The 26,606-nt window shown below is 40.7% G+C and overlaps 1 protein-coding gene across 7 annotated transcripts in view; it reads right to left on the bottom strand.

Annotated features, from left to right (window-relative positions):
* BNC2 (basonuclin zinc finger protein 2) overlaps window positions 1–26,606 on the bottom strand; it is an 806,895-nt gene that overhangs the window by 196,051 nt on the left and 584,238 nt on the right. For all 7 annotated transcript variants that reach the window (XM_082242957.1, XM_082242956.1, XM_082242958.1 and 4 more), the window contains one exon: window positions 10,402–10,504. In XM_082242957.1, the coding sequence (XP_082099083.1) occupies window positions 10,402–10,504 (103 nt within the window). The remainder of the gene's footprint in view (window positions 1–10,401; window positions 10,505–26,606) is intronic.

The following is a 26,606-nucleotide window of genomic DNA, read 5'->3' as shown; positions in this document are numbered from 1 at the left end:
ATCCCAAAAAAGTGTATGTATATCACACGTACACAACCACACTAGGCCCCAATTACTATTGTTTGTACCCCTAAAAGGCTAGGAGTAGGGGGAGTATGGAACAGGCAGCACCCTCAAACCTTCAGAAGTATGAGATGAACCCCAACAACTTGGAAAGGTGGATCTCTCTCACACGTACCAACACAGACTATCCCCCAATTTAACTGATCCCCAGAGGTTTTTGATTAAATAGCGGAATAGAAAATATGATCCCAAAAAAGTGTATGTATATCACACGTACACAACCACACTAGGCCCCAATTACTATTGTTTGTACCCCTAAAAGGCTAGGAGTAGGGGGGAGTATGGAACAGGCAGCACCCTCAAACCTTCAGAAGTATGAGATGAACCCCAACAACTTGGAAAGGTGGATCTCTCTCACACGTACCAACACAGACTATCCCCCAATTTAACTGATCCCCAGAGGTTTTTGATTAAATAGCGGAATAGAAAATATGATCCCAAAAAAGTGTATGTATATCACACGTACACAACCACACTAGGCCCCAATTACTATTGTTTGTACCCCTAAAAGGCTAGGAGTAGGGGGGAGTATGGAACAGGCAGCACCCTCAAACCTTCAGAAGTATGAGATGAACCCCAACAACTTGGAAAGGTGGATCTCTCTCACACGTACCAACACAGACTATCCCCCAATTTAACTGATCCCCAGAGGTTTTTGATTAAATAGCGGAATAGAAAATATGATCCCAAAAAAGTGTATGTATATCACACGTACACAACCACACTAGGCCCCAATTACTATTGTTTGTACCCCTAAAAGGCTAGGAGTAGGGGGAGTATGGAACAGGCAGCACCCTCAAACCTTCAGAAGTATGAGATGAACCCCAACAACTTGGAAAGGTGGATCTCTCTCACACGTACCAACACAGACTATCCCCCAATTTAACTGATCCCCAGAGGTTTTTGATTAAATAGCGGAATAGAAAATATGATCCCAAAAAAGTGTATGTATATCACACGTACACAACCACACTAGGCCCCAATTACTATTGTTTGTACCCCTAAAAGGCTAGGAGTAGGGGGGAGTATGGAACAGGCAGCACCCTCAAACCTTCAGAAGTATGAGATGAACCCCAACAACTTGGAAAGGTGGATCTCTCTCACACGTACCAACACAGACTATCCCCCAATTTAACTGATCCCCAAAGGTTTTTGATTAAATAGCGGAATAGAAAATATGATCCCAAAAAAGTGTATGTATATCACACGTACACAACCACACTAGGCCCCAATTACTATTGTTTGTACCCCTAAAAGGCTAGATGAGGAGTAGGGGGAGTATGGAACAGGCAGCACCCTCAAACCTTCAGTATGAGATTGTGTTCACTGTACCCCACAAAGATTGAGTTCACTGCACCCCACAATGATTGTGTTCACTGCACCCCACAAAGATTGTGTTCACTGCACCTCACAAAGATTGTGTTCACTGTACCCCCCAAAGATTGTGTTCACTGCACCCCACAAAGATTCTGTTCACTGTACCCCACAAAGATTGTGTTCACTGCACCCCAAAAAGATTGTGTTCACTGCACCCCAAAAAGGATGTTGTTCACTGCACCCCAAAAAGGATTTTGTTCACTGCACCCCAAAAAGGATGTTGTTCACTCCACCCCAAAAAGATTGTGTTCACTGCACCCCACAAAGATTGTGTTCACTGCACCCCAAAAAGATTGTGTTCACTGCACCCCAAAAATGATTTTGTTCACTGCACCCCAAAAAGGATTTTGTTCACTGCACCCCAAAAAGGATGTTGTTCACTCCACCCCAAAAAGATTGTGTTCACTGCACCCCAAAAAGATTGTGTTCACTGCACCCCACAAAGGATTTTGTTCACTGCACCCCAAAAAGATTGTGTTCACTGCACCCCAAAAAGGATGTTGTTCACTGCACCCCAAAAAGGATTTTGTTCACTGCACCCCAAAAAGATTGTGTTCACTGCACCCCACAAAGGATTTTGTTCACTGCACCCCACAAAGATTGTGTTCACTGCACACCAAAAAGGATTGTGTTCACTGCACCCCAAAAAGATTTTGTTCACTGCACCCCAAAAAGATTGTGTTCACTGCAGCCCAAAAAGATTGTGTTCACTGCAGCCCAAAAAGATTGTGTTCACTGCAGCCCAAAAAGATTGTGTTCACTGCAGCCCAAAAAGATTGTGTTCACTGCAGCCCAAAAAGATTGTGTTCACTGCAGCTCACACACAGAAAAATGGATGTGGATCACTGACACCTGCCTATCTCCAATCCCACACCACACAGCAATATCGATTGTAGTTTGTAGAACACAGTTTCCCTAAAATTCAGCAGACTCTGTCCCTAACAGGATTGAGAAGAGATCGTAGATCAGGATTGAGTGCAGATTCACCCCACCCCCCACACAGCAATATCGATTGTAGTTTGTAGAACACAGTTTCCCTAAAATTCAGCAGACTCTGTCCCTAACAGGATTGAGAAGAGATCGTAGATCAGGATTGAGTGCAGATTCACCCCACCCCCCACACAGCAATATCGATTGTAGTTTGTAGAACACAGTTTCCCTAAAATTCAGCAGACTCTGTCCCTAACAGGATTGAGAAGAGATCGTAGATCAGGATTGAGTGCAGATTCACCCCACCCCCCACACAGCAATATCGATTGTAGTTTGTAGAAGACACTGACCCTATATAATTCAGCAGACTCTATCCCTAAAATGCCTACAACTCGCCCTGCCTAAACACTCCGACCTGTCCCTCAATTCTATCCGGACACAAATGGTTTTTTCCTGCCTATCTTTCCCTAATCAGCAGCCAGCACGTTGATGTGTGCTCTGTCCCTGAATCTAAGCAGCATAATGACGCCGCTGCGGCTGCCTCGAACTTATAAAGACTTGGTCACATGCTTCAGACGGCCAATCACAGCTACTGAGACATTTGCAGGCATGGCTGGGATGGCTTAAGGCACACCAGTTAAACGATTGTTGATTGGCTGTTGAAAGCCCGCCATGAAAAGAGCGCCAAAGCATGCAAAACCCGGAAATAAAACGACCGAACACGGATTTTTACCCGAACATACAGTAAAGTGTCCGTGTCCGTGTTCGGGTACAAAAAATCCAATTATTCGGTACGAACACGAATAATACAGTCCGTGTTCGCTCAACACTAGTTGTAACCCTTCCACATTTTACTGAACAAGGAACGTTTTTGTTGTAATCTGTGGTATTCGTTTATTAAACTTTGCAAGGGCATTTTTCCTTAGCTTGGTAAATGTAGTGAAAATTCAGTTTGCAAAGAATCTTATGCAAGAACACACTCTCTCTGTCTAACTAACTAACTTCTATCTCACCCTACACACAGTGGATGAGATAGAAGTTAGGGAGAGTGTGTTCAGCCTAAGCAGGCTTGACGGTGGCGTAGGTGGTAGAATGCCAGGCTTGCAATTGAGATGGTTGTGGATTCGCACCCCACCATCCAGCAGAGGAGATTTATTGGAATCAGAGGTCAGAGTCCATGATAATGCAGGAACTTGAAGTTCCCGGCAAAAAAGCCCATTTGTTCATCATTTGACAAACGAGCAAACAGCCAATATTTGACTCAAACCCAAAGATCATCCCTAGTTAGCACATCTCCCTGGCAGAACTAGAGTCAAAGGTTTGAAACCCAACCATGATACTACCTGCCTGGAGAGTGCATGTTCTCCCTGTGCCTGTGAGTGTTTCCTCTCACACTCCATGCTAGTAGCCTAATTCGCATTACATGAGGAAAAATGGCAGGATACGACTCAAAAGAACAGGCCCTAGGCACACCCTAATAATACACCCTTTTGTACAAACTCTTATTCACTTGTAAACTAATGATGGAGTGCACGGTTGGAGACAATGCCTAGTTTATATAATATTATATACATAGGCGTGCACACAGGGTGTGCCGGCTGAGCCTGGGCACACCCTGTGCTGTCCCGATTCCTCCTGCTTCCTGGTGTGTTTCCAGCTTCCCTTCTTTCCTCTCCCACCCACTGCTGCGGGGGATGTTTCAGGATGGATGAAAATTGTACACAGTGAGTGACATGTACCAATCGTTCTGTGTTCATACTTAACTGAAGCATAGTAAACTATTTACTATGCTTCAGTTTGTGAATGAACAGGAATCCGCTCAGCACACATCACTTCCTATTCATTCACTGTGCAGTGCAGCTGAGGCTGCAAAGAAAGGGACTGGGGAAGCTCTGTCCTCAGTGCCCTTCTCTCTGTTTAGACCCTTAAGGCTTGTACACATCAGGCAAGATTTTTCATCTAAAGAATTTTCGTGCGATTTTCGTATAGTGTGTACACAACTTTCTACAGCTGATTCCAACCATCTGAATGAAAATGTCCAAAGGGACAATCTCCAAATTTTTTCTCGTTTGGGACAGAGCGAACAATTTAGGCTTACATGTACTGTTTTCATACAATTTTCGTACAAGGAAAATCAGAAACGAAAGACTGCCCATGATCAGAAACAAAAAACAAAAAGCCTTTGTTTTACGAGAATTTTCGTATCAACTTTTCTTTAATCGGTTCAGGTTTGCTGTGAAACGAGAAAAATCTGATGATCATTCGCCCAATTTTCTTTTAGTGTGTACCCCACTTTAATATTTCACCAAAGGCCCCCAATGGGACCCCTAAAAAATCGTAAAATAAATAAATAAAAATAAAAACTACTGACATCATGGACAGCACTACTGACACCAATCTCTGCTCTGCTGACACCATCCACTGCTCTGCTGATATACGGTACCCACATGTTTGTTTGTGCTCTGGGGTGCACACCCTAATGCAATAGCCTTCTCACACCAGAGATTATATATTATATATCAGTGATGGCGAACCTTGGCACCCCAGATATTTAGGAACTACCTTTCCCATGATGCCCACCTACACTGCAGAATGTATAAGCATCATTGGAAATGTGGGAAAGGTTCGCCATCACTGTTATATATTATACAGACCTCCAAACATAAGAACAGAAAGATGGCTTCATGTTTGGACTTCCAAAGAGCATTCTGACTCCTGCGCGCCCCCCCCCCCCTTTTCCATAAAGTTTTCTTTCTGAAGCCACAAATATCCAAAGGTCACCAGAAGAGGCAAACTAAAAAAAAGGAAATTGCCATTACAGTTTGTAAAATGTGCTGCTGCCCCTCTATACCTGGTGACCTGGATTCTGGCCCACATGTAACATTATGATAAATACAGTCCTGCTGTCCTTTTCCTTATTAAAATAATTTTGGTATCTCGATTGAGTTTGATCTTCACACCATTGCCTTTTGTCATCAATCCAAAACAGTTCCTTAACAAAACCTTTTATATTCTACACCTACTTTTGAAATTATTAGTCGTTTGACTATCATGGTGATCGTCTGACTTTAATACATACTGAGTCACTGCCCTGCATGCTTACTGAGGGCACTGTTAAAGCCAGGAATCAGCACCGGCAACTACCTTTTTTTCCAGTTCATCATCTATCTTTTTCTCATGAAAACTTTACTTTAAAGTAAATCTTCACTTTCACAGTAAATTATACTCTGTGGTATTTCTCGAAAAAAATTTTTTTACAGGTAACCCTTATAGGTAAAAGTACTTTTTCTAGCATCATTGTCTAGCTTTATAGTTACACCCTCCTTTGTTGTGAACAAGCTGTTCCTGGCTACTCCTAGAGCAGTGATAGGCAACCTCAGTACTCTGGCTGGTCTCATGAGGCATTACAAAACCAACAGCCACAGGCATGACTCCCAGAGGCATGATTTGCAATTTGACCAGGTTTGACCAGCTGAAGTGCCAATGTTGCCTATCCCTGCCCTAGCGGGTGCTATTTGGAGAGTGAAGAGCTGCACTCCATTGAGCTGAAATAGTAGCATCCTCCCCAAAACAACGAATTCAGAGCAAAGCAGAAAAATATGATGCTGGGAAACAAGGGAATATGCTACAAACAACAGTACTTACCTTTATCATCCATTATATTGGTATTGTTTTCATAAGCTTTTGGGCAAGTACAAATATTAATGTCATATTGAAATTGCTTTTAATGCTAAGGTTACTTCTCTATTGGTTTCTGGTGAACCATGTGATTAGTTAGTACTCAGTATTTTAATTAGTATTTTATTAGTTTACTTCACTGTGTGCTCCTGATACTATTTCCCATTACTCACTTTAAAGGCCCTTTCACACGGGCTTTCCGATCAGGTCTGCCTGTCAGTATTTCAGGCGGACCTGATTGGAAGTTCTATGCATCCCTATTGAGTAGCGGATGTCAGCGGTGACATGTCCACTGACACCCGCTGCTATCTGATCCTGTCCATGAAATCTAGACAGATGGTAATTTTCCATCCATCCGGAGGATCGTATTGGATGAAAACGGACAGGCAGTCCGTTATCATCCGATCTCCCATTGAGGATAGTGGGGATTTGACAGGTTCATCTCAGCAAAGTGAGCGGAGACAGACCTGTCATCTGCCTGCTCCGCAGGGATCAGCGGATCAATCCCTGCTGAGCAAAACGGAGTCTGTCAGGTGGAAAGCCCATGTGAAAGGATCTTTACCCTAAATTTCTGTATTTGGCTTAGCCCCTCTGATCCTGATCCCTGGCCTGCTTTTGACTTGCGTTTTTGGCTTTCCATTCTTACCTGTGCACAATAAGTGCATCTTGTTCTTCGCCATCCTAGTAGCAAATTGGTTTGCCCATTGTTTCAGATTTTTTTTTCTGCTTGCCCTGTCCTTTTGCCTGCCTATCAACTTTAATTGCACTCAGCCTGCTTACTTGTCTGTCTATGTATTACTTTTCTTTTTTTACCTTCTGCTTGGACCCTTGAACTCTGAGGGTTTAACTTGTTCAAAGCCTAACATCACACTATGCTGGATGCCAACATTCTTGGTTATGTGCAGCCAAGGGTTTAGGAAGCCCTGCCCAGCACTCCTGTGCCCTGCACACATTAGTATATTTTTATGAGGTTCGCTGTCCACAATGACAGCCACAACTCTGCAGCTGATCTGTTAAAGCACATACACAGATACGTGAGTCATAGGCAGGACTGCTTGAACACTCTTCTGCAAATATTGCTGTTGGATAAAAGAACCCTGCGAAGAATGTGAACATTTACAAGGTGAACCTTCAATGCATCCCAGACATTTATAATAGTCCAATCCAATGACATACAGTAACTGTCAGTTGTTCTGCAAAGTGAAATGCCCATAAAAATGCAAATAATAATAGTAATATTAAAATTACCATTTATTTTTACACAGTATTGAATTCAACTGAACTGAATTGAATTAAAGCGGTAGTATACAAAAAAAAAAAAAAAAACCCTGCAAGACAAAGGCATAATGAGCTAGTATGCATCGCATACTAGCTCATTTGAAATACTTACCTTAGAACAAAGTCCCGACATGGACCCCGGACACCGCTGTGGGAGCTGACATGATCCCTCAGCGTCTCTTCCGGGTTCGGTGGCTCCGGCGCTGTGAGTGGCCGGAGCCACGATGACGTCACTCCCGCGCATGCACGCGGGAGTAATTTTCCGGCACTTCCCGGCAAGGAATGCTGAAGGTCCGCCAGACCTTCAGAGCGCATGCGCCGCTCGCGTCAGCGGCTGCATGCAGTGCAAATATATCCTAAACCGTGCAGGTTTAGGAGATATTAATTGTACCTACAGGTAAGCCTTATTATAGGCTTACCTGTAGTTAAAAGTCACAAAAAGCGGTATACTACCGCTTTAATAATTGTGACATAGCGTTGTAAATCAATTGTTATCCTTAAGATATCAGCTAGATCTATCAGATAAGGTGGCCAGCCAATATGTTTTATTCTTCTATATGTGCACTTGTTACCTTTTTACCATCGGTATTTGTCAAAAAATTGTACCAACTGCCCATTCGAAAAAAAAGTAAAAGTTAAAGCAGTAATAAAGCCAAAAACAAAAAATGGATTCAATTGCAGCTTACCAATTCTTAGATGTGGTGGCTGCATTGGTTTTCTTTTTAGGCATTTTATTTCTTAATTTCACCTGGTGATCCTGGAAGTAAAACACTTCCTTCTTAGGGTGTATGCATTCTGGATGAAGTAATAAGGCAGATACCTTTGGACAGCATCATTGTCAGTCTGGGGCGAGGGTAGCATTTTACTAGCAGATTTAGAGGGACTTGACCAACAAATTGAAGCTGAACTCCAGCTAAAACTATATAAGCAGCTACAGCAAAGGTTTTATATAAATAAAAAAAAAAAACATTGTAAGCACCCCTGTCAGTGTAAAATGGTCCGTCTTAACTCTCTAACAGCTTAAGTATGTAGGAAGTTGAAAATAACAGATTAAATCACCAGGTGGTGCCGGAAAAAAAAGCTTAAAAAAAGAAATCTAATACAGTCCCAATATCTAAGAATCGGTGGGCTGAAACCTAATAAAATTTTGTTTTTGAGTTTGAAAGTGCCTTCATTTTCTTTTCAGAGTTCAAATAACAGGTTCTTACCCAGTAAGAAGCATACACATATAAAGATGCTAAAGCCTAACCTTAGCCTGAACTTTCTTTTCCTTAGTTTTTGATAGTCTTGGGAAGAGTAAATACCTCTGTCAATTTTTATTCCTGTCCATGACCCCATTGGAAAGATTCCAACTCACCTTCTATATCTGTGACAACAAGACAAAAATGAGAGGATTGGCTGTCACTGGGACAGGAAGCACAAACATTAATAGTAACTTGTCAGAGGATCTAATCTTTCCCCCCTTTTTGCTGATAAAATGTGTTTTGTTGAAGTATGTGAAAGAAATTAATGTAACAGGCCTTAGTTCCTAAAGCATTTAAAGGCCCGTCAGTCAGTCTAGACCTCTAACTAGAAAAGTCTGCACTAGCTGGATTGACCAATTGCAGATGCATTTAAGACGTTCACAATTCTCAGCACATACTGGGGGGGATTTACTAAAACTGGAGAGTGCAAAATCTGGTGCAGCTGTGCATGGTAGGCAATCATTCTAACTTCAGCTTGTTCAATTAAGCTTTGACTATATGGCCCAGTTCACATTGGTGCGACATACGCTCCGACTTTGGGAGCACATGCCACATGACATTTACAAATCAATGCTTCCCTATGAGAGCCATCTTAATTGGTCTGACACAGGTTGGTCTAACTTTAAAAAAGGTTTGTGCACTACTTTGGTATTACTTCAGCCCGTTCAATATCATTGAAGTTGGATCAAAGTCGGAATCTAACCATACCACATGGGACATCCGACATGGTAATTACAGCAGCAGGAAAAGGAATTAAAGGAGATGTACAGCTAAAGCTAGTTTGGCTGTTCATCTCCTAAGGATCACAGGAATGCAGTTTGTTCTGTTGCAGAGAGCAGCTGAAGTCCACTCTCTGCTGACATCACAGAAGTCGGTCTAGACACCGCGTCATCATGACCACGGAGTTGGGATCGGCCAGGTGCCTGGACCCACACCCAGGTCAGCCTTTCAGTGAGCCACTGAGAGTCTAAGCCAGCCACTCCCTGCCCCTCCACAGTCTAGCGCTTCAATGAGCGAGGAGGATGCAGAGAAGGGAGCTGCTGATTGACAGTCACCAGCTCTCTGCTCGGGGAGCTGTCAGAACCAAGCGATCGGTGGTGTTCGGATCGATGCTGCATCCACCTAGATAGGTATAAATGGGGGGAAAAAAAATCCAATACTTCTCTTTTAATGTCATGCTGGGATTGTTTTAAATGGTCAAAGGACAAGTCGGACTATCTCAAAGTCTAAACAAAATCATATCCTGTTCATTCAAGTCGGATGGAAGTAGGACCGATGTAGGACTGATGTCGCAGGGCAAAGTCAGATCGACAGTCATAAACAGTTGTGTCGTACCAGTGTGAACCTGGCCTAAAACCTAAAAGCTGATTGCTTTCTATGCAGAGCTGTACTAGATTGCACTCTCCAGTTTTAGTAAATCAACTCCACAATGTTAAGGGATTGTCCAGGCATGACAACAAATGACAATAATGGACCTTACTTAAAAAAAAAAAGAGGGGAAAGAAGTTTGCCCATAATTAGGAAAATGTTATTCTATCATACATTAGGCCCTTTGATGGTATTAGTCAAATCATTGTCAGGCATCTGTATTCGAGATTTACTAAAACTTTTGCACTCAGAATCTGGTACAGCTGTGCATGGTAGGCAATCATCTTCTAACTTTCAGCTTGTTCATCCCAGCTTTGACAATAAAACTGGAATCTGATTAATTCCTATGCAGTGCTGCGCCAGATTTTGCACTCTCCAATTTTAGTAAATAACCACCAGTGACAGAACTTGGTCAGTAATATCTAAGCCTTCGACAAACAAATAGCACAAGTATGTTTCTTACCATGTGCCACCCAGCCATGTTTACATTGGTCACAGGTTCTCAGATTAATCTTCCCAGGCTGGAAACATTCGCATGTGCAATTTACAAGTGTACATCGGATGGCCTAGAAGAGGAAAGAGAGAGTCATTGATCGAGATGTCCATTTCACAGTTGATGCTCTTACAATATGTATGAGATATTGTGGCTTATGGAAACACAGTGTAATCACCTATTAGTGTTGTTTGCAGGGACACAAAAAATGGAAAAAGCACATTTCCGATGCACTGCTTTAATACTTAAGAGAGTCTTAGCTTCGAGTGGCTGTCATAACATTAAAACCGATAAACAAAATAAAAGCTATGAGGTTATCTAAGAACATTGTAAGAAATCATATACATAGTTCATATATTAGTATGGTGCCAAGCTGACCTGGTTTACATGGGCTGAATGCAAAAAAGCAGAGTTAATGGGATTGATTTACTTAGGGAGAAGAAGCACTTAGCAAAGTGAATGTTTATTAAGGTTAGTGAATAAGGTGGAGCTGTGTTTGCTTTGAATACCTAGTCACATGTAAGGAGAAATAAAAAAAAAATAAAAAAACAGGATTTTTGTTGCATATGATTGGATGTTTGAAACCAACACAACTTCGCTTTATTCAAAAAGATATGTGAGCTACTGCTTCTCCTTTAGCAAATCACCCCTACTGACTTATTACGATTACAAAATTGACTTTATTAACAAAAAATGTAATGCAAAGATCTTTGCCATTCTACACCCATTAGTCACTATTTTTTAGCAAGACAGCCCTAATAGCTCAAAGTACAACTGTCTCAAACCTGGGCAATTAAAACTGAGAACAGTATTAAAAAAGACATAAACAAAAAAATACCATCACTGAAAACTGATGCAAATTTGAACTTCTAAGTAGCTTTATTTGCAAAATCAAAGTTTTCCTGTAAAAGTCTAACATAGCTCCCATTTTCTCTTGCCTGCTGACCATCCCTATTGGTTTTTATTGTAAATGCAGCCTTTTTGACCAATAAAAGATTGGGAGGGAATAGCATTAGGCTTGACTTACAGGACAAGTCAACTGTCAATATCTCTGGATCTACTGATACTTTTTAAGTAGACAGACCTGACATTACGTGCTTCAGAGGGGTGTTGTCATGTCACAGAAGAAAGAGTACACCATAAGCCTGGAGGTTCAACAGTTATGTTTCTGTACTTGCAGAATGTTAAAAGGAAAACATATGGATACATGTGCATGTTTTCCAGTGATATGTTACCTTTCTTTAAAATATTGCCTTTTCATGTACTTTAACCTAAATTCTAATTATACCTCATGGGTTACCAGGGCCACTCATAAGGCAGTACAGTTGGCCTCCTGTACTGGGCCCAGGTCCCCTCAGTTCCAAAGGAGGGCCTGGGCACCTGCCAAGCAGGAGGGCCAGCTGTACTGTCTAGTGGCTCTTGTGGATCCCCCTGCAGTGCTGCCAGCTTACTCTCTCCAGCTGCACTACAGGGGGCATTGGTTCTACTGCTGTTTGGCCTCCTGTGTGTTCCCCCCTGCATTGCTGCTGGCTTCTCAGCTGCTGTAGGCACATAGAGAGATCTGATTTAGGATAGAGAAAGGGGGCCGGTAGGCCAGGGGTGAGTGAGTGAGTGATTGGTACCAATTTCTCCTGTGTCCATTCATCACTGAAGCTTAGTAAACTATGGGGGTTCCCATTCATCCATTTCCTGTTCAGCTGAGGCTGCAGAGAAAGGGACTGGTATGAATCTATGTCCTCAGTCCTTTTTTCTGTCTCAAATGTGAGACATCAGGGGACTTTTTAGACCCCTGATATTTCACCAAAGCCTCTCAACAAAGCAGGTAAAAAAGTTAAAAAAAAAAAAATTCTTAAAAAAAAGTTAAAAAAATTAAGAGCTTGTACCCATATGCTTTGCTCTCTGAGGAGCAGTCAGCATTCGGATCCCTCTTCAGAGAGTATTTGACAGGCAGCCTCCTCACCGCCTGCTTTAACCCCACACTAATACCCTGCAACGCTATTCACTTGAGTGGGTTTTGTCCTAAAATAATATTTTTGATATTTTCGGAGGGGACCTGTAAGGAAGTCTGTATGGGTCCCCATAATTTCTAACAGCAGCCCTGAGGGTCACCATCAGTGTGCAGCTGGCCCAATATCCCACACCCTGTCTTCAAATTCTCTCCAGTCCCTCATTGTATTTTTTGCATGCGCACTAAATAAACTGACTTTTCCATAGGGCGATGTTTCTGATAAAGTATACTAAATAACACAAAAGCTAAAGAAGGGGACCTAAAAAGGATAGTGCAATAAAAGTACACTTATCCTTAAACAGCCAAAACTTTATGTACACTTGTTAGAGTAAATTGCTGGTCCAATAGATCACATATACTGAAAAAGATTGCATACTATGTTATGGTCACACTGATTAAAGCAACCAGTAACAATATGACATGTACAAAAAATACTTTTGGGCAGTTTTGAACACACCAAGGAAAAGTAATCTGACTATACTCACAACGCGAAGACCATTTTATCCTTCAGTTTATAACATACGCGAGTTACCAGATAACATAAAATCTCTGCACACACGTAATGTTTTATGTGTCATTTTTGTTTGGCATATATTGCTTTCAACTATGTGGTTAACATGGCATCAAAGCTGTTTCTGAGTTAGGTATTCGCTGTGTTCTCATGGAACTGAAAACAGCAAAAGCTGGAGATTACGAACATTTAAAAGGTACTTTTTATGGGCAACACAAGAAGGAAATTTCAAACACTAAGCTCGTGGAGCCTGTAATATATCAAATCAAGTTTCCAAAGAAATGATATTTATTATAACCAGGAGTACATACTGTAACTGTTCAATATGTAAAGCTTTTTATTTACTGGAATTTTGAAGGATTAGTATAGGGATGAAGAAAAAAGAATACAAATGTCTAGTCAGTTCACTACTGGCTGCTAATTTAAAGCTGAATTCCAGCCTGAAACTGACCATAGATGGATCAAAATTTGGCTAAATCAGCCGACAGAATTTTGATCCATCTATGGCCATTCCGGTTTGTGGGAAACAGGCTTTTTGGGAAATTTGTGTTCGATCAGTGCTGCAGCTAATCGGCTGCCTGGGCTGGTCACTGTATTCTGACAGCTGAGGAGTCCCAAAAAACAATAAGGTGAAACCACCCTTCTCCTGCGCTTGGTATCCAAGCCCCTCAACCACACTCCTCACGGGACTGACAAATGGCTTCTTAGATGGCTACTGTCTTGCTGCCCTTAACGGACTGGGGTCGTCCACCGGTACTACAAGCAAAAAGAACAAAGAAAGGGCGCACCGACCTAGCGCATTATCCTCAATAAAAGGCTTTATTTATGTAACATTAAAAAATGGCTACTCACAGACGTAGATAAACATAAGGCGTGTCAAGCTGATTTGCTCAATTGTCCGTGTTTAGTCCATATAATCGTCCATGACCGATGAGATGACTGACGCGTTTCGAGGCATAGCCTCTTCCTCAGAGCCACTGTGTCATGACTGTCTCTTTGATTTCAGTAGTGAGGTAGTGACCCAGCCACTACCCCCAAGTGGGAGTGTCCCTCCCCCGGGGGGAGTGACTGGAGCACCACCCCACCCACTTCTGTGGCATCATTAGTAATATACAGTGGCATACATTGATCATGCAAGTGCAATACAAATGCTGGAATATATACGTGAAATTAAAATATATATGCATAGAAACAGTGCAACAAGGAAAACGGTGCAACAATAAAATAATCTGGATAAAAACCACCATAAACAAATACTACCATAAACAAATACTAAAAATGGATAAAAACGGATAAAAATGCTTGCTGGGTGCACTTAAAATCATTGTAAACATTCCATAGAATGACAGCAAAGGTTAGCTAATATAATCTATCAATAATCGATAGTTCCCCCACAATATTTCCCATTACCTTCGCTGTCTATTGTGTCTAGTCCAGGCTAGATTTTTGTTTATACTTGATGATGTTCTGCTCTCTGTTCTCCCAGGCGATTCCATCATACTGGGGGAAGGGATGGAAATAGGGGGAGGGATGGAAGGCTGGGGGGATCCCCACTGAATAGGAGAGATCAGAGAGGGGGGGGGTTAGGAGGCCGATCGGCCACTCCCCAACTTCATGGGACGAGTGGGGCATAGATAATAATGTAACTTGGAGCCGATCGGTCATGCTGTACCGATCACCGGCTCCGTGGAACGCACGCCGCTACCCGACTTCCGGGTTGTTGCGTCATGCGTTCCACCTGTCGTCACTTCCGCCGACGTCATTTCCTGTATCTCGGGAGTCGAGGTACTGTGTGCAGCGGGGCGGTCTGTCTCTCGGGCCACTCCCTCTATCTCTGCATTGGCCCAACAGACGCCATCAGCGCCCCTAATACATGACATCACATCCCACTTTGTTAACCCTCTAGGCGCTTCTGTAGATTCCTGAATTCGGAACTCCATTGTGCCAATATCTCTATTTAGAAAGCCTCCACCCTTCTATATACTTGATTAAAAACTATATTTAGGCCACTATATATCTTTGATGGAATCAAGAAGATTGCATTTATCCATGTGTATATTTTTGCTACATACAATTACTAATAATGATGTAGTCCTATTGTATACCCGTGTGGGCACACATGCACAACCACGTACAAAACCCACAAGGGGCATGCAGGCTCATGTACATACGCAGCCACACATGCACGCAGCAACTCCTCTATATAAAATGCATATGGGTTTGATGGGACCCCCGTCTGATTCAATCAAGGGTCTAAAGCTTGTAGATACAAAACAAGTATCTCACACGTATATGAATATACCACACTATCTAAATAGATACTTAATACAGTCACAGTATAGAGAAAACTGTTAGAATCAATGTGAATTTAATAACCAAGGAGAATGTATAGGTGAACGAGTGGACCTTTTTGGAAAATGACCCAAGGATGGACTGTTTAAGGAAAACATATCCTCTCAACTAGGTGAACTAATCTCTTTGTTCACTAACAGTCGCAGGTTTATGACTAACCCAAGACTGTATGACTCATTGCAAACTGAATGGGACCATAATTTTAGATGTAGTTCTAGAACTTAGGAGCCGCATCTTTGAACGCAGCTCTGGGAATAGAAACCAGACAGATAAATGAAACAATTAAAAGAATTTGTCTAAAAATTATTGTTAAAAAGTTAACAAAATTATCAAAATTATCAAAAATATATATATCAAAAATATGTATATATATATCACAAAAAGCAGAGATGAGATAGACCGAATAAAGGGTGATCATGGCACAGGCGAGCCATATAACACCTGTATCAGGCCTGTAAAGTGAGGAGTGCATGAGGACAGGTGGGGCTATCGATTTGGTATGCCCCATTGATCCTATAGAATCCCATGGATCTCTATATCCTCATTTATGCCCCCTGGTGCTAGGGACCCCAGAGTGAATATCCAGTAGGACTCTCTTTTACAGAGTTTCTGGAATCTCCTGGGAGAACAGAGAGCAGAACATCATCAAGTATAAACAAAAATCTAGCCTGGACTAGACACAATAGACAGCGAAGGTAATGGGAAATATTGTGGGGGAACTATCGATTATTGATAGATTATATTAGCTAACCTTTGCTGTCATTCTATGGAATGTTTACAATGATTTTAAGTGCACCCAGCAAGCATTTTTATCAGTTTTTATCCATTTTTAGTATTTGTTTATGGTAGTATTTGTTTATGGTGGTTTTTATCCAGATTATTTTATTGTTGCACTGTTTTCCTTGTTGCACTGTTTCTATGCATATATATTTTAATTTCACGTATATATTCCAGCATTTGTATTGCACTTGCATGATCAATGTATGCCACTGTATATTACTAATGATGCCACAGAAGTGGGTGGGGTGGTGCTCCAGTCACTCCCCCCGGGGGAGGGACACTCCCACTTGGGGGTAGTGGCTGGGTCACTACCTCACTACTGAAATCAAAGAGACAGTCATGACACAGTGGCTCTGAGGAAGAGGCTATGCCTCGAAACGCGTCAGTCATCTCATCGGTCATGGACGATTATATGGACTAAACACGGACAATTGAGCAAATCAGCTTGACACGCCTTATGTTTATCTATGTCTGTGAGTAGCCATTTTTTAATGTTACATAAATAAAGCCTTTTATTGAGGATAATGCGCTAGGTCGGTGCGCCCTTTCTTTGTTCTTTTTGCTTGTAGTAGCTGAGGAGTCCCCACTGTCAGAATACAATAGTGTAGTGCAGCAGGAGGATTCCTCTATTCACCTCGAATGTGTGGATGGGGGAATCCATTTGTTTTTTTGTTTTTGATTAGCCGGCTGGTTAATAAAAAATAAAAAAAAGATCCATCTATGGCCAGCTTTACTTGCCAAAAGATTTGCAATCTGTACAGTAACATTTGTGAATCATATACATTTGCTAGACAGTGCAGCCCGGAGGGTGACACCACTTTCTCTGTTTGAGTTCAGAAATACAGTGAGGTCACCATCCCCAGCTGCTGACTGGACAATTAAAATGTAGCAAAACACTGATAAGTCTTCAACCCTTTTCACTCTGCTTGAATGAGAAAATCAGATGGCTGAGGGCTTTATTCAGAAATCATTAAAAGCAACAAGATGAGCATGAAGGCAGGGGAGGAACAGGTTGAGGCGTTTCACACAATAAACATGCTTTATCAAAACCACTGTTCCCTCTGCTTTCTCCTCCTGTCAGCAAATGTAATAGAGCCTGGTTAGCTTTTAGTGCTGCTCCTCACTCCCACATCAGGTAATTATGTTAATTATATATAAAATAAATTTACATTTATGTTTACATATTTTGATGCTTGGAGTTTAGCTTTAACTTTGTAGAGAGTTAAAATATATTTGTATTTTGGCAAATTGGTATTTGATATGTGTTTTACACATTCCAAGTACATAATATCAAATCCCAACCACGACACCACCTGCCTGGAGTTTGCATGTTCTCCCTGTGCCTGCGTGGGTTTCCTTCGGGTACTCCGGTTTCCCCCCACACTCGAAAGACATGCTGGTAGGTTAATTGGATCTTGTATAAATTGGCCCTGGTATGTGTATGTATGAATGTGAGTTAGGGACCTTAGATTGTAAGCTCCTTGAGGGTAGGGACTGATGTTAATGTACACTGTATATGTAAAGCGCTGCGTAAATTGACAGAGCTGTATAAGTACCTGAAATAAATAAATAAATAAAAAAAATAATACTAAATATTATAAATCAGAGCATGTAAATAAGTAATTTAAAGGGGGAGGTACAGCGCTTAAATTAATTGTTTGCAAACTGTCTGGTTCACAGAACGGTATACGCAGCAATAAGGGGTGCTATATATAAAAAATTCCTCTAGACAGCGCGAGACTCACATCACTATCTATAGAGCATGTAAATGTTGTGAATGTAAAGTGCAATATTCCTACCAAAAAAATGGAATCCATCTAGTTCTGCTATGACTTTAGCAAAGCAAGCTCTGATTGGTTGCAAAAGGTAACCTTTCCTAACACTTTGCGCCTTGTACTGTTCATTAATAAGCCCCATTGTGTTTATACGATATGTTGTGAATAATATGTATTCCCTATGAAAATCAATGACCTTTAAATTGCTCTTATAAAGCAAAATGATTTTAAATGTATATGCAATTTTACTGCTTTGTTTATGCTATTCATAATTTCTGATTTAGGTACAGATCCTGTGTCCTTTTAACTCCCATCTCCCAATCCAAAATTATTATTTGCCTATGTATATAGACAGGAAATGTGTCTGATAGATTTTATACAAGGACTAGAGGAGTAAATGGCACTGGGTGGGACTAAGCTTGCTAAGCCTAACCTCTTGAAAGGGACGACCAAATTATCTTCAAGTTTATAGCAGCAATGCTTCTGGCATTTTCATACGATGTTTAAACTTTGGTATTTTACAACTGTAAAATAGAGACTGTGGAAGCAGGTGAACATCCTATAGAAAATAGACCTCAAAAGAAAAAAAAAAGCAAATGCTCCTTGGAACCCCTAATTGTGAAAGAGGGACTATAAAAATCACTCAAATCTTTAGATGAGAAAAAGCAAGGGATAAAATAAGAACTATTCTGGCTATGGTATTGGTGTCCAAGAGAAACCAAAAAGCCCTTCCCTAAAACATACCATTGTCTTCTTAAAAAAAAAAATATTTAAAATTCAGTCTTCTTATTTGAATATGGTTTATTTAGGAAACCTAAACTTTATCCATATGATATCTATGATGACTGAGATGAAGACTGAGAGTAATTGTGGCCCACCCCTGTATTATGCAAGTTTTGGTTTCTTAGCAATGCTCTGCTCTCTATATCGTGCTATGCACACACTTCTGAGGTTGCTGCAGCACAGTAAGTTATCCTCATCCAAGCATTAGTTTATATCTTCTCTGTAACGCCGCTGTTAAAAACCAGTCCCTTGCATGAAATAAATTATGCTGTCAAACACGGTACTTACAGCACCCCCTCCATCATGTAAACTGTTCGATCGCTCATTTTCCAAGCTATATAAGTATGTATTCCTGATTAAAGGAAATAGTAATAAGAAATATATTACCAACGACAACTGCTGATGAAGCAGGAATAATATATGTGTCTGTAGGTTAACAGTGAGGAAGAAAGGAGATCTTGCTGAAAGGTCCAGTTCCATGTTCAATAGTTTATTGACTTGATGATATATCACGTCTGCACTTGTCAGTAATGGTGTCTTTCTTTAATATGTTTGCTAATTAATGAACTCTGTAATTAATTGTGCTGCTGTGCCATGCAGGAAAGTTACAAAGGGACAGTCTGAGTTTAACTCTTTCCTGTACGCTGCATTTGTTTTAACATCATGTTTTGTGTGTGTGCTTTAAAAAGGGAGCAGATATACATAGGCATGTATGGACTAATCAATGTGTCACAGTTTACCATACACAGGTTACCATGTGTAGCCTGTATCAGGGGACAACTCCTGGAAGCCCCCCATGGCATAAGTTTCAGTACCTTGAACATCTCAAGTTAGAGAATTGTGTCTATATGAAAACTCCTTAGGCCCTCGGGCGAAACATACAAATAAAATATTCCTGAAACGACATAACCTAACTAGCTTATAATCAACAAGTAAATGAAGCAAAGGGTAAAGTGGACCAATACTAAAAGGTGCTGATTTGTTATTTTAAAAGGAAGATCTAGAAAGGTTGATTGTGGCTAAGCGGGACCCTGAAAAATTTACTTTTTTCCTCCTGAAAAGTATCCAAGCACATCCTTACATAGGCTGTGCCTAGGCCCCCTTGTTATGTAGCCTCATAGCTGTAAATTCTCAGTATGGGACCATCCAAAGCATATCTCACCCTCTGCTGTCTTATTCTATTCTTATGGGGTCTCAAGTGAGATTTGGTGATGTCACTACTATGCTGATCCCAGTTCTTCCAAAGACTTGCTGGAGAGAAAGCTGTACCGGAGAACATGTAGGCATGCATCTCCCTGCCTCTGCTTCATTCATTCATCAAGTGTAATCACATAACTCTAAGATGAGTTTTGCTTTGCAAAATGGTCAGTAAACATGAGACAGACAAGTACTAGTTACTATGGTGTCCATCGGCCTATATTGGCTTCTACCTCCAATGCTACTATTGCTATAGACTGCTAAGCATTGCGCACACATCTCACGATGATCTTCCTACCCAACCCAGCTGTAATGTTTACCAGTGAAGGTTTGAAAATAAAAAGGGAGTATCTTGATGGCTTGGGCAGCACAGTTAACGAAAACATGAGGCTGGTTTACTAAAGCAGTTGGGAATCTTCACAGAAAAGAATTGTGTGAATATTAATGTCCTATATTCAATAACGTGAAAAGTATTCACACACACATATTTGCTTTTTACATTATTGGATAATTGATGTGAACATTTACACACTTTTTAAGCAAAGATTCTTAACTTCTTTAGTAAATTGACTGAATATTCTTTAAGTGATTTAAAGTGGAACAACACCCAAAAGAGGAAGTTCTGCTTTAAGTCCTCCTCCCCTTCTCCCCTGTCACATTTTACATGTCATTTTTTTAGGGGAGGAGCAGATAGCAAGTTTTGACCGGTACCCGCTCCCACTTCTGCTCAGATTGCCCCCACACAGTCTTCTGGGATACGTCACAGGTCCCAGAAGATTGTGGAACCATTCACAAAGCACAGCACGGCTACGGGATTTGTAGCAGTTGGCTTTTCTTTTTTTTTTTTCCATAGTGAACCTCCTTTTCAAGAAATACCTGGATTTTACACAGCAGATAGTGTAAAGGCAGGTAGGCCAGTATGCAGATCAGCATGTTTGTTTCAGGTGTTTAAGGAAGGTCAGAAGAGACAGTACAGAACAGCACAACCTCTCTAAGGAAAACAGCCGTTGAAGTCTGTCATGGAATAATGCATGTTCTTACACACTCAGACTGAAATTAACTAGTTCTAGTGTAATAATAGGCATGATTTCCTTCAAATACCTGGTTACATGGGTGCCTTTCATAGTCTAGACCAGTGATGGCAAACCTTGGTACCCCAGGTGTTTTGAAACTACATTTCCCATGATGCTCATGCACTCTGCAGTGTAGTTGAGCATCATGGGAAATGTAGTTCCAAAACATCTGGGGTGCCAAGGTTTGCCATCACTGGTCTAGACTCACAATAATACACATGGCAAAGGAAACCTGCAGACTAGTGTTTAAAGGCAGTTAGGATTCTGAGAAGCAGCCCTATCCTTTCTGAAATGCCACATGTAATGTTAGGCCTAATTTTGCTAACAATAATTTAAAACAGGAAGGATAATGTTTCAATTTTGTTATCCTATAGTTGGTTCAACACATTCTTCAAGGTGCATTGAAACTATATAGAAACTTTAAGTAACTTAAGCACTTGGTACCTATGATCCCCTGGAAGGTATATGCAGTAGCAGTTATGCCAATTGTAATTACGATGTGTCATGTAAGTGCTTCAGGACTATTTTGCGCTTTAGTTCCCACCCACCTAGAAATCTTTGGGGGAATAAAGAAAATAGACAACCTTTTTGATGTATTTGTTTTTTAAAAAATAACGTCAGAAGTGTCACCAAGAAATCACTGGAGAGTACCACTGCTAAATGCTGCCCATTTACTCCATCGTATTCAATTAGGGTAAACTCAAAAGCACAACCACTCCAAAATGGGCTCAAGTATTTTTATAGACCTGAAACAGGTGCATCTGAGCTACTACCTCCTATGCAATGTGTGGTGAGCCTCAATTTACAGAACCCAGCCTGTGAGGTCTCTATAAACCTCCATGTAATCCATACAAAAAAAGGGAAAGGCTGGTGCTATGGACATCTGCCAAAACATTGTTTATTTTAGCATACAAACAACAGTAAAATAAAAATCCAATGCATTTTGACCATCAGGCCTTAATCATGGCTCATTTGATGGGCTCATTTGTATGGGTTTTTAAAGACATGCCTCTGTCCCACTGTCTTTTCAGCAGTTTTGTAACACAGGCTGTCAGTGAAGTCGACATCATTAAGTAGATTAATACTAGGGAGCGGAGTGAGGGTTGTAGAATTCTTGCTATTTTAACCTAATATACACATTGCATTATTTGCTGATTCAATGCAATACATGACCACAAAGGGGCTTAATCCTAAGTAACACCAGCTGCTGTAGATACCATACATGATCATTATTATGCACAGAAATGTATCAATATGTTGGAAAATTTCTAAAACTGTTAAATATTTATTCAATTCCTGGTAAAATAGGTATGATCCATTTACTGCATTATTCATTTCAAAGTTGGTCCTAAGCAAACCAGTTAGTTTATTAATGCTTACAAGCGTGGTCAGGTCACTTAAACCAGTGGTCCTCAACTCCGGTCCTCGGGGCCCACTAACAGGCCAGATTTTAAGTATTACCTTGAGGAGATGCAGACTAGAGTACTGCAATCACTGAACAGCAAATGATATCACCTGGGATGTATTTCAGTTATCTTGCAAATCTGGCCTGTTAGTGGGCCCTGTAGGCCAGGGTTGAGGACCACTGACTTTAACCATTTCAAATTTAGTTTTGTAGTTGTGAGGATTTATATGCAAAACAAAATGTAGGTCAATAAAAGGAAGCAATATACTACAGTGAAGCGAAGTGAGCCCGTGCTTGCTTTAAACATCCAATTGTGTGCAGATATTTTTTGTGTGGCTGTATGAATGTTGTCTGTCGATTCCTGTTCGTAAGGATTTGTCACAGCCTACTTGTTCAGCTCATACTTGGTCCTATAAGTATGCTACCACTGATAACAAAACAGCAGCTTCCAGATAGCTGTCACTTTCCCGCAACAATATCCTTTTCTATTACATTAGCAATCCTTTTCTGTAATGCCATGGAGAAATATAAGTGTATTAGCAGCTTTTCAAATTGTATTAGTGAAGATGACTCTAGATATGAGATACACTTGAAATGCAGTAGGGCACCAATAATATATCACAAATAGGCTCATCATCAACACAATCCAACACTTGTTTTCTCTCTGAACGTAAGGCCTTCAGAGGGAAACTAGAGCATATTTTTAGGAAGTACATACTCTAAGTTATCATTGCAAAGTTTAACTGTAAACAGTGGTTGATGTAACTTTACATCTGAATGTGGCAGCTGCACAATGATTTTGGAATGGTATTTCGCACTAAAGATTTTGATGTGCTCTCTAATGGCTCTCAGAGTGCCTGACTTCAACAACTTAACAGGATAAGTCACGTAGATCTTGTATTGTTCTCAACCAGTCTGAGCAGAGGGACAAACTTATAAATGAGAGAGATAGGGACAGTAAAGTACAATCACTGTGCTTCTGCATTAGTTGTGGGTGGCAGCCCCCGTGTACCATTATGATTAGAAATATTGGTGTGCACTGATTCAGTAAATTATTTACATTTAGCTGATCTAATCTCTATATATATATATATATATATATATATATATATATATATATACAGATGGTACAAATGTGAATTTGCTGGATAAAAAATGGGCTTCCACAATGTTGACTACTCTGATTCATGAGTGTTAACCGCAAATATGAAGATGCTAGGGATCTTAAAGCCCAATTTCACTTTTTTTGACATCCCTTTCCTCCTCCCTGTTTTAAAAAATTTATTTACCCTTGACCGCGAGAGCTGCCCTTTACATCCTCATCTAGTGAACAGACTGGGGGCTCTGTTTATGTCTGTTCTGCAAAAATTAAGAGTGAGGAAGTGCCATCAGTACAGCACTGATTCCTCAAAAGGGTCCAAAGCTTTCATTTTAGGTCACATGGTACACATACTTCAACGTTTCAGAGCCATGCAGGGCCAACTGGCCTGCCGAAAGGACCCTGCATGGCCCTGAAACATTGACGTATGTGTACCATGTGATCTTGAACGTTTGAGGAATCCTTGGTGTGCTGATGACATTTCTTCTCTCTGATTCTCAACAGTTTCCAGCCTGTGGTCATTACAGTGCCCAGCATTACCGAACAGACATTTTTAGGAATGTGTGCATGAGGAATATTGCTTTTGGATTTGCAAAAAAGAAGGGGACATGAATTAGTCATCTGCCCACTCTTCTCTGATCAGCAGGGGATCAGTGGACAAATCCCCTGATGGTCTCAAAAGAGTCCACTCTGTGTGAAAGGGGCCTTACTGCTGGACAGACCATCACTCATCTAATGACGTGTACTGTGAACCTGACTGGCGTGATGACACATCCCCTGGAGGTGAGTCTTTGATGCCCTGGGCTCACCTGAAGTGGGATTACTCTGAGCATCATTCAACTTTAAAGAGAAAATGGAACTGGATTGCTGTGCAGTGGGTCTGCAGGGAACAGTGTGGGGAAGATATTAAATATTATAAATGCCTTTTTATTTCTTTGTTTACATCTTTTTGGCAATCATTTTTTTTTTATTCAAAGCAAAAAGGTTAAGATGGCAATGCACAGTCAGATTTTGATCTTTTAGACCAGTGGTCCTCAACCCTGGCCTACAGGGCCCACTAACAGGCCAGGTTTGCAAGATAACTGAAATACATCCCAGGTGATATCATTTGCTGCTCAGTGATTGCAGTACTCTAGTCTGCATCTCCCCAAGGTAATACCTAAAATCTGGCCTGTTAGTGGGCCCTGTAGGCCAGGGTTGAGGGCCACTGTTTTGGACCACAAAACTTAGCAAAAAATAGTGTACATGTTTACAGACAGAACAGGATATCACATAAATGGATAATTTATTTAGGCCCTCACATTGCAGTGTCACAGGTAACTAAACAGAAAGACCAAAATCTGACCATGTATGGCCAGTTTATGCTATGCATTAGGTTACTAGTTGCTGAAGTAGTAAGTAATCTATAAGCCCCTTAGGGACATAGCCTGAAAAGTGAAAAGACAAGAAAAATTAAGTGTGTGATGTTTAAATTCAGCCCATTAGGTTGCTGAAAAAATTGTTCATAGCTCTTAAAATATTCCTATAGTTTGCCTTTAGTAGCTTTACTAATATTTTAAATCTTGTGCCTATCACTGAACCCTGCAACACTTCCCATTGCGAAAAAGAAGCCTATCCACTATGTGTAAACAATATGCGTTACAATATTGTGATACGAATAGAAATAAGATGAGATTTAAATCTCTGCACCAAGAGACATTTGGAAAATATATTCTTCAATATGTTCTCCAAAGAATTCTTCTATCATACAAGATTTCTCCTATGATATTGTCCCCGGTGGGCTTATTCTCTAAATTTAAACACAAACACCAGAGCAATGGAAAAACATTAACACGTTTACTGTGAACAAAAACTCCCAGTTGTACAGTGAAATTTTAATACATTTCAACTTATCTCTTTTTACTAATGGCAAGAGTACAAACCCTGCAGGAATTCGCTCAGCAAACTGGTAATTACAGATGACTCTTTTAAAAAAAAAAAAAAAAAAAAAAACAATGCATATGTAAGTCTTACAGAAAAGCGGTTCCTCTGCTTTTGATGATGGTTTCAGTAGAAGGGTTAAGTAAAATATGATGCAAATCTCCTTCAGCTATGTATACTAAGCAACAAGCATTTTCTGTACACAGCACTGTTTTTACTACTGACAAGCCATGCTTTATCAGCAAGCTTTTCTTTTTAAAGTCTTTGCAACTATCCAGCTACTCCAGAAAACATAAAAACGATTTTACATGAGCATTATTAATTCACAGTCACATCTGTCCATTTATAGCACTACACCACTTCCAGACATGCGCTACACAACAAAGACCAATGCCCAAAGTGCTAGAAACCAATTGTAAACCATCTTTGTTCTAAATGTGTTTATTAGACAAACGGTGAACACTAGTTGTTGTGGATTACTGCTCTTTTCCCAACATCATAGATCTTTCCTAAAATAAATATGGTTGTGTTGTAGCAGTATGCTAAAATATTATCCACGTTGAGTGCACAGTATCTTATCTTCTGTTTCCAAAGTACAAAAAAATAGAAAAAAAAAACACTTTGAGGACCATTTATGCCATAAGCCTAAGGGGTTGATTTACTAAAGGCAAATAGACTGTGCACTTTGCAAAGTGCAGTTGCTCCAGAGCTTAGTAAATGAGCAGAAGCTCTTGTGACTTCCATCATCCAATAATGTGCAAGCAAAAATGCGTCTTTTTTTTTAAATTTTCCATGCACGAGGTTGGGTATTCTTTAATTGAAAAGTTAAGCTTCATCTCATTTACTAAGCTCTGAAGCAACTGAACTTGCAGAAGGCAACTGCACTTTCAAAAGGGCACAGTATATTTCCTTTTATTAACCTTTCTAGTGGTATTCCCAAGTGTGGCTCGGGGTTACATTTCAGTGCCAAAAGCGGTAACCCCGAACTACACTCAGGGTACCGCTAGGAAGGTCGCTGGATCCTGGTAGAGTGGTTACTTACCTTGTCACTGGGATCCAGCGATGTATCCCGGCGGTGTGTGAAGGCGGATCTTCCTCCCAATCCTCTGTGAGCCCCTGCTTCCGTCTCCTGCGACGTGACACTCGCAGGGGGCGGAACCGGCGGCAAATTCAAATGTAAAACACACCAAACACACTGATACAATTCAAAATTAAATAAATTCACAGTAGTTTGCCCCCCAGTGCCCTTTCCTGCAGTTTTACTGTACTTTT

The sequence above is a fragment of the Pelophylax lessonae genome (assembly GCF_965119305.1).
Source record: "Pelophylax lessonae genome assembly, chromosome: 1".
Taxonomy (NCBI): Eukaryota; Metazoa; Chordata; class Amphibia; order Anura; family Ranidae; genus Pelophylax; species Pelophylax lessonae.
The sequence above is the reverse complement of the archived record's forward strand: the minus strand, read 5'-3'. Positions and strand labels throughout refer to the sequence as shown.